Below are 16,546 nucleotides of genomic sequence, written 5' to 3'. Positions count from 1 at the left end.
CAGATTTGGGCGCGGCGATTCCGACGAAGCGTTCCTAGGCCTCCTCATGTTTAGTAAGAATAATTTGATGATGTTTCAAAGTAATTTGATATTTACTGCAGAGAGCACACGTTAGCTTGGTTTGTTTCTTTTGATAGCTTTTGGACTCGGAGTAAATTAGTTCAAATACATGATTTGTCCTGCACACATCTACACGTAAATTATATAATCTGCAACAGCAAGCATTTATATCTACGTATTTTTTGTTGTTAGTATTTGCATGTATAAAACCAAAATGATCAGTGCATAACAAACTCATCTTTATGATTAATGTTAAAACAATGAAAACAAAGTCATAATTCTTGAACTAATCTGTTTGAAAGATATGCGTGTAATGGACTGATGGTGAAACTTTCACCTCTTGTACCTGAAGTGTAACAGTTTTATCATTATGGTGGAGCATCCAGGCGTGGGTGGCGTCATGCTCCTACAGTCCTGCTAATCAGGAGGGCGTGAACACGGGATACTCTCATTGCATGCCCTACCTCCCCACCACCCCGCTCCAGATCGTCTCCATGACAATTTGATGAGGTGGCATCGATTGCTCTTCAAGTTTTGATTTAGAGAAAATATAATTCACGCATGAGCATCTCATTCCAGCAGCACGACAGAAATCCAGCCATCCGATTTTTCCATGCGCTGGTGGGATGGCAAGTTTCATTTTTGTGGTGCCATGTGGCATCTTGACAGTGGTCCGCGCCCTAAAACACCGTGCGTGATTGGCGTTCTTTTGAGTTAATGCCTCTGCATTGTTTGTGTTGTTCTACGTGACTATTGTGCGGTGTTGACTATTAAGGCTTTTACAATTACAAGGGACATGGTTTGAATGTTTGTTTTGATTCATGTGAATGAGAAGAACTATGGATCTAGCTGTGCATGTGAGAGAAGATCAAGTGAGATAGAATCATGCAAGGTCATCACTGTGGCCATCCTAACACAATTAATAATGGATCTAAGAAAATAAAATGGAGAACACACGGGTGCGTGGAAACTTGAAACATTGTTGGAAATGGCTTCTTGCACAAGCTGCCTACTGATATAAATTTTCTAAGAATCTAGCGGGACATATTAATTGGGCAACATGACTGCCGATTGACGAGATGAATTTGGTGCGAATTTTGAATGGATCTTGTTTGTCGATTCCGTAGCGTTGGCTTGTCAACATTCTCTTATTCTTAGTACCGAATTATGAACAATGCAATTTTTGCGTCTTCATATGAAATTTTGTATTGTTGCGAGGAGTGGAGGGGCTCAGTAATGATATCTAATTCACGCTTGCTGTAGTTGGGAGCAGCAGCGCCCATAACCAAAGGAGAGGAAGGGTCATCATGTCAATGAGATATTCATGTGTTAAACTATTGAAGATAATACTTCATTTGTTGAAGGTAATACTTCATTTTTTGGTGGTCTTATTATTTCCAGGATATGCAAATTGAGATGGATTGCAGAAACTCTTAATCATTTTTGTTTGCTATGTTGCCTAATTGAGTTATGTGATCTAATTATGTGACTTTTGTTTAAGCTAAGTGCTTCTTGAACAGCAACATAGCTACATGACAATATAAAGCCAATGTAACTCTTTCCAACCTTTTCAGAATCTATTTGTACCCATATCGGCGAGAGATATAATCTGCTCACCAAAGTTAGCAAGGTGCATCATCTATTCTCCTCTTTTTCTCGACTTGATGCTAACATCCTATCACTTTATGTTCTCTCGATTTTTCATCTATCTATATTTCGCAGTAAGGTATATAATTTTGCATATGTTTTACATAGATGATTTGTCTACGTGAGTAGACGAGTATCACCACATGAATATTTTTCCGATAAATGTTGGTCTGCTATGCAGTTGAAGATATTTTAGGCTTTAGTTCTCAAGTCCAACACTTCTCTATTAATAAACTCAAGATGCAAGGTATGAAATATTGGGATATATACATTGTACCTCTCATTTCTAATAATGGTCGTCAGTAGCAAAATGCATCCAGCATATATCTATACCACTATATAGTACACGAGTTTTTGAATTTGGATTTACCACACAGTTCTAGAGTCTTCCCACCAACGAAACTTTGGAGCAATCCATGCCATCGATTTGCAGGTTGAAACTGTTATGTGCCGTTCATCAGGCTAGATGTCATTTGATCTAACGGCTGTCAATTCTTGGATTCGCTCCTGTCATTCCCGCGCTCGCGGTGGTTCTCTGGTGAAGCTGCTGGACAGTTCTGGAAAGTCCACCGCGTAAGGAATAGAGCTCCGCCTTTTCTCATTGAGAAATGAAGAGGTAGGGGCCCATGTGGTATACGAGTCCACTTAAAATCTTTCCTGCGTTGTCACTTCATGGCTTGTAAGCAAACTGCTGCTACGAGCCAGTCTGAGCATTTTATGGACTCGATAGCCGGACGTCATCTATTCAGCTGCTTTATAATTCAAATTGTTCAATTTTTCCTTCCTGGCAAATAATTTTTCAGACAAACACCAACTAAAAAACTCTATTAAAAAATGGGAGACAACGAGAATTGACTGCATACACTTTTCTTAGATTGTTAATCACTTATGTTGTAAGCTTTCCTTCTGTAAATACGACTTGCGAGAAACAAAAGTATTTCCTGTCAGAAATATATAGTCTCTAATATGTAATTTTGATCGTTATTTTAGTACAAACATTTCAGCAAAAATATGGTAAACTTTTACAATATAAGAACTGCTAAATGTTTTAAATAATATTTTTTATTAAATTTTAGAAATAGTACATGATTCAAGAAAAAATCAAAAATAATACAGCCTCAATGTGCCCATGCCAATAGGTATCTATCGGCTTCGCCGACAGCAATAAGTACTTATGGGCCTAGCCGACGTCGATAGGTTCCCAGAATAGGAGAGTAGTTGGCCTACCGCCGGACAGTTATCGGCTTCGCCGACGCCTATAAGCACTTATTGACTACGCCGACCCCAATAAGTATTTATCGGTGTGGGCCAAGATGAGGCCTTATTATTTTTAGAAATTTAATAAAATATATTATTTTATAAAGTAAATAAAAATATATTATTTTAGAAAGTAGCTGGTACTTTTACGGAATGTACTTAATATAATTATTTTTCATCGCAACATTGTCGGTATACAAGAGTTTCATATATAGAAAAGTTCTATCACATGCCTCCTAAGACAATACATCGATTGTCCTTTTCTGGAGTTGATGTAGTACATCATTTGAACCTAAAAAAGAATTTTGCGTCTAGCCAAATATAATTAACATGTTCATTGCATCACAATTATCGTTAGAAATTAGACAGTCACTATGGATTATACATGACTTCCATGTATAACGTTATTGTGATGGAAAGCATTTCTTGTGCCATATATTCTCAACCCGGAAGATATTTTTTTATCATGTGATGGGAGAAAAATTCCTCTCCGGTGAAAACATTTTTTTTCCATATGAAATATTCTTTAGATGGCAAAATATACCACTTTGTATTAGTTGTCGCTCATTTAGATATATCTAGACATATTTTGTGTATATATGCATCTGAATCTACACCAACTAATATGAAACAAAATGATTATTAATTATTAAACATGTGAGGAAATTGTTTTAGCTATGACGAAACTGGACACATTTCTTTTCCGATCGTTTCATGAACTATTGTATGGTAGTTTAGCGTAATTTTTTTGTGGTGGAGACAATAATCAACCAAACTACACATAGAAGAGGTACATGTGCATTGTCTTCGCGCGATAAATGTGAACAGTACAACAACAAAATCGCAAAGATCAAAAATCATGTGAAACCAGAATTATGCAGGGTATTATTATTATGCCTTAATAAGGTTATATGTTGTCAAGTAAAAGAGTTAGATATTATGCGTTAGTAAGGACACACATTATCGTGCAAAGCACGTGCAGTTTACTAGTATATTGTATTACATATGCCATAATATAATGATAAAAATAGACTCATGCGAAGCTATAAGATTGAATTGGACACTCATCTCTTATCTTTGTCTTTGCCTTGATGGATTAAGAATTATCTATACAAAGTTAGATTTATTACAGGAAAAAACTGAGCATAGTGATCCATTTTGTACTGCAACTAACAGTACAGTGAGTTTCTTCCTTTTTTACATGAATTTATCTTCCCAGATTAAAAATACAGTTGAGTATATTCTACAGTTAAAATTGTGCAGATCAAAAGAAAGAGGTAGATAAACATATATGTGTACAACCTTGCCAGTGTGCCCTCACAAACATTTATCGTGATTTGTTGCATTCATGGAGGTAAATAAATAGTCGATGCAAGCTCTCACTAAAACATTTGCTAACACTGGCATTTTCGAAATCGATGTAATATACATGTAGTTCAATATTAACACATTTTACTTCAGTACATATATTGTGAAAAATTAGCTAGGATGTTTGTTTTTCTGCTACCATGATCCTCTCATGGACATATTCAAGTTTTTGATAGTTGAATTCTACAATAGAATAAGAGGGCAAAACATCTGAATTTAACTTTGGAAGGATGTGAATAAATTTTTGTATAATATAAGTGTTGATTAGTAGACTTGGCAGATAAACATCTGAATAGTTCTTTTGTTCACAGAATATGTGATGCATTACCAACAACGTGATCAATCAAATGGTTCTCGCCAGTTGATGCTAATCAACTAATGTAAGCCTCTTACAATTGTTTCTTTTCCGTACGAAGGCTAGAAAGATTATTTCTATCACATTTACTCGTAAGAAACTAATGATTGCAGATTCAAACCTACAATTGGTTGTTTTCAAAATAATTCATGGTAATTTAGTAAACTACTACTAAAAGAATGGAACTGGTTGTGGATGTACTAGGTACTTTGGTAGTGTTGATGTTATATAATCATTGGATGGAGAAGATTAGTTTCGTTGATGTAATGAAGTTAAACTTTTTGCCCATGCTAAAAAAAAATTCTGGTTTGCAGGAGAGTGGGAGTTCGTGGTATGGAGTCATGATCTTTACAAAGCACCATTTTATTATTTTTGGAAACTATATTGCTATCTTTTTCTATATAAATGAATTTTTATGTGTATTATGTCTATATATGTGTGAGACGAAATTAAATCTCGAGAGTCGTAGCAACGCACGAGCATTCAACTAGTATCTATCAAATTAGAGTAGGAACCCCGGTTCAGAGCAATTTCAGTTCAGACCAAACCAACCTCTTGACAGAGCGTCAGAGTGTATGCTCCAGGACAAAAACACGAAGATATATCAGAGGCGTGTGACAAATCCTGATCAAACCGCACAAGAAACACACAACTAATACGTCGATTGGGGTAACAGGTGCATGCAAGGTTTTGGCAGATGCTACACAATAATGTAGCGGCAACATTGCTGACATGCTTAAACTTCCACAAACAAGGCATAACATTAAGCAAAGTTCAGTAGCAATAGCTAATATGCTCATTAGGTAAGCAGCCTAACACCACATCTGAGCGAACTACATAGTTAGGCAGGTAGAACAAGGTCCGGACGCCTCCAAACATTATTACCGATAGATAGAAACAAGAGACCAAGTAAAAGTCACTTCCATCTTGCAGAAAACGAGATCACATGTGCAAGTACTTGTGCCCGACAGTTTCATCCCGAAGTTCTACTATCAGGCACACATCGCAAACGGCAGATCTACTATCATCATGAACGGCAATCAGATCCATATACATGAGGATATACGAGAAGGGCCATCAACCTGGACACAAATGATTGGTCGAACTAGCGAGAGCATTTGGACCCGGGATCCAAATTGAGTTTCCCCAAGTAACAGTCACTTCCATCTTGCAGAAAACGAGATCACATGTGCAAGTACTTGTGCCCGACCGTTTCATCCCGAAGTTGACTGTATCCTGTGCAGAAAACCCGTACCGAGAGGCCTCCACAGAAACAAACAGTTTCCCCGCTGGGTAGCTGACAGAAACAATACGCCTTGAGAGCTCAACTGTACCATCTGACTTGGTTGGCAGCTTTCCATCCTTAAAATCAAGCAGCACCATCCTCCCTTCTTTTACTTTGTCGGTGTTGCAAACAATCAGCCCTGCACACTGATCCGGCCACGACCCATCGACGAGTCGGACACCCACGGTAGTCTCCACCGAACTACCCAGCACCGCCAAAGCAAACTCAAGCATGCAGCGCTGGCGGGGGATACATGCACGGAGCCCATCTATCAAAGGATAAGTTTCACGGAACTTAAAACAAGCGAGAGCCAAGACTTCATCATCTTCAGACTCTTCTGTAGTCTTTACTTTTAGTTGAACCTCTATCGCAACTGGGTCAATCATCAGAACCGCGCGAGACGGGCCCGTTAAACGCAAGAATGGATCCTGCCAAGCAAAGCATCACAATAGCAATTGAAGAAAATTTAAAAAACTGAAGCAGGACACAGAATAGCCACATGGAGAGTTAAACTGTAGGTCTAATAGTACTAACAGGCAGGCAGCACACAAATAGATACACCAAGAGTTAGATTGTAGGTAGTCGCAATGACTCACCTTTTCAGTGAGTGTTTGGCAGTTATCCCTGGAGCATCTGAGGAGATAGTTGCGCCTACGATCTACTGAGTCCCTGGCAGCAACAAAGCCATGAACCTGAAGTGGCCAGCTCAGACCAGATAGGTCGGTGACTTTGATGGAGAAGAACTGCAAGGAACTATCCGGGAGAGCATCTGGTGGGATGGTTCCTGTTGCACAGTACATGGGAGCAAGAGAAGCTGCATGGAAGAAGCCAAATTATAAGAACACTAAAAGAATTGTTACCAGGAAACAATTTCAACATAGACTCATCCAGGTTAATAAGAAAGTATATCGACGCGGGTATTTAATCTAATGCTACGGTATCCTGTTCCTAGTTCAATATGCAAAGTAAATAATGTTTCTCTACTCTCTGATATAACGTTACGGAGTGGATCTGTGGTCATTCTACTAAAATAAATCCCAAATGAAACATACAATGCTACAACAACATACTCCCATCCATGGTAACGAACGTCCATCGATGGGTTGGGTAGTTTCCTATTCCTAATTTGCTATCAACGCAAGGAAGGCCTCCAGTCTTTATAATGGTATTGATTGGGTTTTGTTGTCGCCTGTCAGGTTAAAAAAATAAATCTTGTTCCCGCCCAATTAAAGCATAGAATAAAAAAGATTGTTTTCCTGATGTTCCTGCATCGACCTCAAGAAATTACTTAGCCAAGCCGAGCAAGGGGTTTTCTCGGCGTCTCGTCGATTCTTTCATGGGAATGAATATACATCAAGTAGAGAATTTCTTACTTTCGGCGTCGTAGGAACCGTGGCGGCGGCCGAAACACCTCTCCCAGAATTTGCGGTAGTCCTCAACCTCTTGCTCCTCTGTAGGAGGAGCTGCGTCATCCTCCTCCTGCTCCTCTGTAGGAGGAGCCGGCTCCACCGCCCGCTTCTCCTCTGTAGGAGGAGCCAGCTCCTGCACCTCCCCTCTGTGCTCATCCGTCTTCCGGATCTGAGGTGGGAGCCGATCTGTCTTGGGCATCCCGGTGCGCGTCAGGCCAAATCGCCGCGGCTTTGTGATGTTCTTCTTCGTCGACCTCGTCTTTGCGCTGGACTCGCCGCCCAAGTAGATCTCCATCTCCGCCAGCCCGCTCTCGATCAGCTCCATCTCCGGCGCCGCTCAGTGAATCGGGGTTCAGCAAGGTGTGGTGAATTCCGAGGCTAGGGTTTCCCCTTCTGTCCTGCTTTTGCGTCCGCTAAATTGATTTGCCTTTTATTTTCCGACCGACTCCACATGACGCGGCCCAGTGGCATCCAACGGCCCAGCTGGAGCACTGGGTCCGTGGAGAATTGTCGGTAACGCTGGGGCGCGCCTATACATCGCCCGTTAGCGTGGGTTTGTAGCCATCGCCTCAAAATAATCCCGCGTGGGCCGGCCCATTAGACTAATCGCTGGCCGAAAAGAAGTAGTAGTACGATGTGTACAAGATTCCGCTTAGCTGAAGACCGGCCCAGGCTCGAATCCCAGTTATACAATATTTTTCGAATTTTCCTAATCTGAGCAAAATTTAAGTCTGAATAAAATTAAAATCTGAGCACAATTTTAAAATTCCGAATCTAAGCAAAAATTAATTTTGAACACATTTTTTGTTCAAAAATATTTTTTTTTCAATTATATTTTCGCTCAATATCTTTTCGCTCAAAATAATATCTTTTTGAACACATTTGATCTAATATCTTTTTTTTATTAATAAAATAATATATTTTATTAAATTTCTAAAAATAATAAGGCCTCATCTTGGCCCACACCGATAAATACTTATTGGGGTCGGCGTAGTCAATAAGTGCTTATAGGCGTCGGCGAAGCCGATAACTGTCCGGCGGTAGGCCAACTACTCTCCTATTCTGGGAACCTATCGACGTCGGCTAGGCCCATAAGTACTTATTGCTGTCGGCGAAGCCGATAGATACCTATTGGCATGGGCACATTGAGGCTGTATTATTTTTGATTTTTTCTTGAATCATGTACTATTTCTAAAATTTAATAAAAAATATTATTTAAAACATTTAGCAGTTCTTATATTGTAAAAGTTTACCATATTTTTGCTGAAATGTTTGTACTAAAATAACGATCAAAATTATATATTATTTTAGAAAGTAAATAAAAATATATTATTTTAGAAAGTAGCTGGTACTTTTACGGAATGTACTTAATATAATTATTTTTCATCGCAACATTGTCGGTATACAAGAGTTTCATATATAGAAAAGTTCTATCACATGCCTCCTAAGACAATACATCGATTGTCCTTTTCTGGAGTTGATGTAGTACATCATTTGAACCTAAAAAAGAATTTTGCGTCTAGCCAAATATAATTAACATGTTCATTGCATCACAATTATCGTTAGAAATTAGACAGTCACTATGGATTATACATGACTTCCATGTATAACGTTATTGTGATGGAAAGCATTTCTTGTGCCATATATTCTCAACCCGGAAGATATTTTTTTATCATGTGATGGGAGAAAAATTCCTCTCCGGTGAAAACATTTTTTTCCATATGAAATATTCTTTAGATGGCAAAATATACCACTTTGTATTAGTTGTCGCTCATTTAGATATATCTAGACATATTTTGTGTATATATGCATCTGAATCTACACCAACTAATATGAAACAAAATGATTATTAATTATTAAACATGTGAGGAAATTACATATTAGAGACTATATATTTCTGACAGGAAATACTTTTGTTTCTCACAAGTCGTATTTACAGAAGGAAAGCTTACAACATAAGTGATTAACAATCTAAGAAAAGTGTATGCAGTCAATTCTCGTTGTCTCCCATTTTTTAATAGAGTTTTTTAGTTGGTGTTTGTCTGAAAAATTATTTGCCAGGCAGGAAAAATTGAACAATTTGAATTATAAAGCAGCTGAATAGATGACGTCCGGCTATCGAGTCCGTAAAATGCTCAGACTGGCTCGTAGCAGCAGTTTGCTTACAAGCCATGAAGTGACAACGCAGGAAAGATTTTAAGTGGACTCGTATACCACATGGGCCCCTACCTCTTCATTTCTCAATGAGAAAAGGCGGAGCTCTATTCCTTACGCGGTGGACTTTCCAGAACTGTCCAGCAGCTTCACCAGAGAACCACCGCGAGCGCGGGAATGACAGGAGCGAATCCAAGAATTGACAGCCGTTAGATCAAATGACATCTAGCCTGATGAACGGCACATAACAGTTTCAACCTGCAAATCGATGGCATGGATTGCTCCAAAGTTTCGTTGGTGGGAAGACTCTAGAACTGTGTGGTAAATCCAAATTCAAAAACTCGTGTACTATATAGTGGTATAGATATAGATATAGATATGTTCGTTCGCCAAGTTTCACAAAAAATCAATATTTTTATGCTCTATATAAAAAACAGAAAATTTATTTTGTAAAAAGCATTATTTTTAGCACTGAGTTTTATCTTTTTTACACACGTCACATGATAAGTCGAAGAGAGCAACAGTTACTCTTCCACGGTGGTTGGGAAGTCACTTTTTTATGTACCCACTGATCAACTATCGAATTCGAATGGAATGCATGTTCTGTCTCCCGCAACGTTCTTTTTTAAATTTGCAGTTTTGTTTACCGTACCTAGTCTGCGGATGCCTTTTTCGGTTCTTAAATTGCGAAAACTTCGGTTGCAGTTTTGTTTACCGTACCTAGTATGCGGATGCCTTTTTCGGCCCTTAAATTGCGAAAACTTCAGCGGATGACGGCGGCAAGGGTGGTGTTGATGGGGGAATATTATTCACAACTTGGACAATTAATTAAGAAGCCATATAATTAGATTATATATAATACTTTGACAATTAATTTAGCGTGGATGCAACTTACTAGCGTCAATTAATGCTTCGGTGTGTCGGCGAAGGAGGAAGGACGACCTACACCTCGTGGCTTGTGGCGACTCGGCGAGCGGCGTGCCGGACTGAGGTGTCCCAAAAACCTGACGGTTTGCATTGACTTAGGCATCTCCAGCGGCGCGACGCATTTTATTGTCCGCGAGCGTCCGTTTGTGCCGCGCCGCGGACGCTAAAATGACCTTTTTTTCCGCGCGTCCGTTTGCGTCTGGGGGTTGCTCCAGCGGGGCGACGCATTTTTTATTTTTTATTTTTTTTCTCTACTCCATTTAAACATAGTTCCAAATATTATATATTAGAACATTGTTTTATACAAACTAATACATAATTGGGAACATGGTTTACACAAACTAATACATAGTTTGAACCATGGTGGACACAAATAAAACATTGCAAAATGAGGAAACCAGTTGTGTTGATTTCCGTATGTTCGCTGTCAAGAAAGAACATTCGAGGGCATACTCAGTCACCCAAACTGGAAAATCCAGCGGGAGATGGTGCCCTTGTTGATTCTACCGAGGACGTACATACAGAAACCTCCACAACTGGCTTCGTCTGGCCCGTAGCCAGATTCGCTGCAAAGAAACTCTAAGTTCTAGCTATCGATATCCAAGCCGGATTCTCCGGTGTGGTAGTGTCTGCGGCACGTTGTGTCGTCGAACACCTTGACGATCATCTCGCCATCACCCTCGTAGAGGAAGGTGAGCTGGCAGCCATGCTCGAACAAGACCTCCACGATCCAGCGGCAGAAGTTGCAGTGGGTCGTCGTCGATGCGGAGGATGAACTCGAAGCAGCGGTCCTCCTGCGAAGACGAGGAGGGCGCAGGCGACAGTGAGCGTGGGGCTGTAGCTGCTCCACCACGGCGGCCCTGCCCAGTGCGGTGACCCAGCGTACCACTGCATGGTGTAGTACACAAGTCGTTGACATAACACAAGTGAAACACCGTTCCACTCATATTACATCCCTCAGAGTGGTACAACAGAAACATATGCGAGTCCAAAGTATGTCTATAGAAGTACACACGAACTGTTTACATAAGATCCACACAGCCTCCTACTTTACAGTGAGGTAAAACTTCAAATAAAGCTCCAGAAGAACGACTCGTAGTCTATCTTATAGCTAACTCAAGTTTAAGAGCTAATTGACTGGTTATAGAATTCTAGCTACTTAGGTGCTAGGATTAGGGAAAGGTTCCCTTCTATTACTAGTCTAGGTTTCCATTATAGCTGATGCAGAAGTTGACTCCATTGACTTCTTTGATTGGATTCTTCATCTTGTTGCAGTTGACTCCTTTGTCTTCGAGTTCCACGGTAGTTTCTCCTTCGGTGCATTGCTCTAAGAAGGGGGTTCAAACGAGATAGAATGAGTACGAGCGTACTCAGCAAGTTCATATTAGGAAATATGTGTATCATGCACTAGCTACAGCCATAGACCAGAAAGTCATAGGCCAATGCAAGTTTTTGTAATCATTTCTTCAAAAGGTTTATTTTATTCTGAAAACTATGCGCGTCAGTCTTCACAGGTTGACTAGAACTTCGTGGAGTTCCTTTCCTGCCGCGTTCGCGATTCCTTCCCGAACAGGGAGTGACAGTCACAATTCTTGATACCCTCTGCAGAGGTGCGTTACTTTACCCCACAAGAGATCTTAACCATGTTGCCGGTCGAGAGTATGTCCCCGTCCACACTTCCTTTGGTATGAGGCCCAGTATAAGATCCAAGCCAATCACTGCCTTCTCCGCGACCCTGCAAACCCACCCTTTTGTCCAACCGTACACCTCCAGTAGACTTCCCCCGATAATACGGCTTTACTCATGGTGTACTCCGGACAATCCCTCATAGATCGAAGAGCTTATCCTCACTAATGGATGGGGATTTAAAAGGATTTCCCAACCTATTGCGGCAGTGCCTCCAGCACCCCACCGGCTCTCCGATCCGTTGGCATGCAGAAGGGAAAAGATACAGCTGACTTCCCTAGAGCCATTATAGATCTTATGGATAACGCGATATGTACGGCGTTAGAATCATTGGACGGCATTGGTACTTAGTCCTAGATGAGTAGTACCCATGCAATGGAACCTCCACCATATCAACACATACCATGGTTCCATTGCCCACCACATAGTCATATTCATAATTGTAAAATAATACTTTGCTTTTCAATGCATGAGTGATAAGTATAGTACTTTGCATATAGTTTGATACAAATAATCAAATGACATGAGCAAGCTATGAACTTGCCTTTCTTGACTGCAAGATTATGCAGGCAAAAGCTTCGATACGTGATAACTCCAGATGCTGAAATACCATCATCGTCCGGTAAGGACAATGTTTAAAGAACTGGCAATGATGCTATAATGCATAGTATGAGATGCAATCGTCCCGAGCGTAACCTAACCTCGATGATTTAGGATGTATGAGTTGTAAAGATTTCTTTAGGGTTTGTTGCACTTTTAGAATGGTTCTCAAACAAGGTTCTTATTAGGGTTTGGTTATATTAGCATCGTAATCAAGTGATATAAGACATTATAACAATTATACACATACAGAATAGTGATGGAATAATATGTAAAGAACAGTTGTCAATTTTAAGTTCTACAGATCATGGTTGATGATTACTTATACTATACTTCAAAAGAATAACTTTTGAAGAACATGTTGTTTAAGAAATATTTAGTATTTCAAAGAAGGATTAGGGCTTCTAAGGTTTGATTGACATTTGTACTTTTAAAAGAATAACTGTTGAAGAACAGGTTAATTAAGAATATGAACTATTATATATAGGTGCTATGGCTTTCTAGGGTTTAATATTGAATCCATTTAGTTCTTGGATAGGATCTAGTTGGTTTCTTAAGTTGAATTGTTTCTATATACAACAAGTATGGGCAGGTTTATTTCTATGGTTGATTATGGGTATCCTATCAAGAATGATGGTCAAGATTTTGCTTTGAGTTAGGGTTTACTATGGCTTCACATTTTCTTCATTAAGTAATCACTAATAGTTCCTAAGCTAAGTGACTTATCATTTCCTAAGTAGGGTTTAGTTGGATAGGAGCATGTTATGTGATTTGCTACACAAGGTTGGTATTAGGGTTTATTATTATGGTGCTACTAAATTATGATGGTTGAGGTTGATCCTAATGGTATGGTATATATGAGTGATGATCAATGGTGCTAACATGTGGTAACAACCTAGGGTTTATACCTAGGTGATACTAGTGAATTATATAGGTTTTAATTAAGAATAGGAACATGAAATGATAATCTCATGTGACTTGGTTTATGCTAATGGATCATAAGCATTCATTGGTTACTTATCAAGGTTCTACAAGTAAAGTTGAAATTCACATGATCACATGTGATAAGTAACTAGGGTTTTAGAGTTACTACTAAAGTGTAATGATCACATAAAATAATGGGATCCAGGTCTTACTCAAATTGAAACTAGGTTTCTAAATTATGGTACAACTCCTAAAATGATAACTGATAAATAGAGTTGTGGTTACTACTTACTTTGAATCAAAATTAGTAATGGTTTAACATTTTATTAATTTTTACAAGATTTAATAATTAGAGCAATTCTTATTTAGGTTTTAATCAAGAATCAGGGTTTAATAATTGTTATTAGGGTTTAAAATAATTAACTTGTTAACTAAAGAATGTTTAAGTAAATAATTTTTGAGCTACCAAAATGATATTGGCTTTTAATATTTTCTTGCTTTATTGCTATTTAAAGAAAATGGTAAATGGTAAATTGCAAATTAGGGTTTCTGAATTACCACTAATAATTAAGTTAATGCAAATATGATAAAGAAAATTAATCTTAACATTTTAATTAGTTAACTGAATAGTTAAAATTTAATTTTGAAACTTTACTAATTATTGAATTCAAATTTCATTTTAAATAATTGAAAAGGCATAATTAATAAGGTTAAAAATAAGTGAATTTTTATTTTGACACACATTTTTGTTTTATATTTTATTTGAGTAGAGTTTATTTTTGTGAGCATTTTGATATATTATTTGCATTTTTCTGAGTTGATATGAATTTTGTATGATTTTACAAAGTTTTAGTATTTTACTGGAATTTGAAATAAAACTAAATACTAGATGTACCGGTTCACTGTCTAACCCGAGACACTGACTGGTGGGGCTTGTCTCCATGTCGGCTGCCACGCAAGCAAGGACCGGTCAAAGTTGACTAGGACCCTTGACCTCACCGGCGGTTAAACGCCGGCGGTCAGCAGATGGTGGCGCCGCCGATTTATGGCCTCCCGAGATGCGCGGCTAGGCTCTACTGAACGAGTACAACGAGGCCAATCGAATGGTGATGATGGTTTAGCGAGGGGATCACCGGAGCGTCGTCGGCGATGGGTGCTGCGGCGGTGCTACTCCGGCCAACATGCGAACTAGGGCTACAGGCGATGCCAGGAAGCGAGAGTAGGTGCGATAGACGCGTATGCTCACCCTGAAGCTCAAGGTGTGGTCGGCTCCGGCGATGGTTGACGGAGACGACGGCGATTGGAGATTTCCCGGCGATGTGCTGCAGAAGGGAACGACGAAATTGTTTCTCCACACGGCTCCCCTGGATGCTGGGCTCCTCCCAGATGCTCCTTGAGTCCAGGCGCTCCTCCTGGACCACGCGTCGGAGGCTAGGGTGGCCTCCTCCGTCGGCTTCGTCTTCGACTCCGGCGACAGAGAGTGGATGTGTGTGAGAGATGGAAGGTGTCTGAGCAACAATGGAGTGGTGGAGGTGAACAAGGAGTGCACGGCGATGTCTTCCTCCTATTTATAGGCCAAGGGAAGCCCTGTGGCCTCGACACGGTGACGGCCATGGTCGGAGAGGTGGCGGTCTCTGGAAGCTTCTAGCTGGCAAGGATCTCCTCGTCCGCGGATAAGCTCGGACGCGAGAGAGGTTGGGTGTGGTTCTGAGTGTCTGGCGACGTCCGGGGCAAGCTTATCGACGGCGAGATCGTGGCCCATGCGGCTTGTGTTTGTCGTGCTCGGAGACGACGACGACGTGTTTTCTCCTCGCACGATTTTTAAAGACATCGAAACGGTATCTGGCCTTGGGCTGGACTGCTCCTGGGCTTTTATGGGCTGCTATTGGGGTAGGCTTCGGGCTGCTGCGGTCCAGGTAAGGTAAGTGAGCCTTCTTTTCTTTTTCCCCTTTTCTATTTTCTGTTTTGAATTTGAATTCAAATTTTGATCCTGGTTTTACTTTGCAGGTTCTAATATATTTGAATATCAAAACAATTTGATAATGCCATCTACTGTATTGTTTTGTTTTCAAACAACTATTATATAGTTGATTTATTTTGTGTTCTTATGAGACACAATTCAAATTTTCAAATAGATATGATTTTAGGCTTTATCTCAATTGCTTTGTTAATTAAGGAATTAAACATGTTTTAATTGATTTGAAATTTAGAACATGTGCATGGTGAACACATTCTATTTTTCTAGTGCTTAACCATAGTGATCATTCACATATAATTTAATTATGGCTAGGGTTTAACAAATGGTAAAGGAAATGGAATTGGTTCATGATTTTATGTGAATGATAGTTCTTAAGATTTAAGAAGGTGATTTGGATATTGGTTTCACTCAACTCACCAAATGATATTTAGTCCTAAGTACATATGGCTTAGTTTATACTTGTGATCCATGATGCACAAGTTGGGACATATTATTTTATGTGGAGCTAATCCTATGTGAAAGGACTAGGGTTTTGGTGATGATTCACTAATTGAAGTATTAACTAGGCATGAGGCATGGCAGGGTTCTAATTATAATCCAAGTTAATCCATGGGTTGGAATTCAAATGTAGTTTAGGGTTTAAGTAGTGATCACCAATGTGATACACAACTAGGATTAGAATATGAGCATAAGCTTTGGTTATGTTTCACTAATGGAACATGGCTCTCATCTACAAGATTAAAGGTTGGTTTAAACAAGTAAGATATAATACTACTCTAAAATTCTCTAGGATAGACATGGCTATGGTTAGCATCTATAATCTCTCTCACTTCTAAATGTCTTGTAATAGCCTAAGGTCCTACTCAAGATATGATGATATGATCCTCTAAATATAT

General features: G+C 39.5%; 1 protein-coding gene across 1 annotated transcript; it reads right to left on the bottom strand.

The window, feature by feature from the left end:
• Positions 1-5,429: 5,429 nt before the first annotated feature.
• Positions 5,430-7,797, bottom strand: LOC127298494 (uncharacterized). Its single transcript, XM_051328343.2, has 3 exons — positions 7,346-7,797; positions 6,569-6,786; positions 5,430-6,400 (listed from the first exon to the last, which is right to left on the bottom strand). Exons 1-3 carry the CDS (start codon positions 7,704-7,706, stop codon positions 5,765-5,767), a joined length of 1,215 nt encoding a protein of 404 aa, XP_051184303.1. The 5' UTR covers positions 7,707-7,797; the 3' UTR covers positions 5,430-5,764.
• Positions 7,798-16,546: the final 8,749 nt, after the last annotated feature.

The sequence above is a fragment of the Lolium perenne genome, chromosome 5 (genome assembly GCF_019359855.2).
Source record: "Lolium perenne isolate Kyuss_39 chromosome 5, Kyuss_2.0, whole genome shotgun sequence".
NCBI lineage: Eukaryota > Viridiplantae > Streptophyta > Magnoliopsida > Poales > Poaceae > Lolium > Lolium perenne.
This window is presented reverse-complemented; position numbering and strand designations above follow the sequence as displayed.

Coding starts and splice junctions, on each gene's coding strand:
- LOC127298494 (XM_051328343.2), bottom strand. CDS start 7,706: ATGGAGCTGATCGAGAGCGGGCTGGCGGAGATGGAGATCTACTTGGGC. Junction 6,787..7,345: donor CGGTTCCTACGACGCCGAAA/GTAAGAAATTCT, acceptor TCTTCCATGCAG/CTTCTCTTGCTCCCATGTAC. Junction 6,401..6,568: donor GCCAAACACTCACTGAAAAG/GTGAGTCATTGC, acceptor TTTGCTTGGCAG/GATCCATTCTTGCGTTTAAC.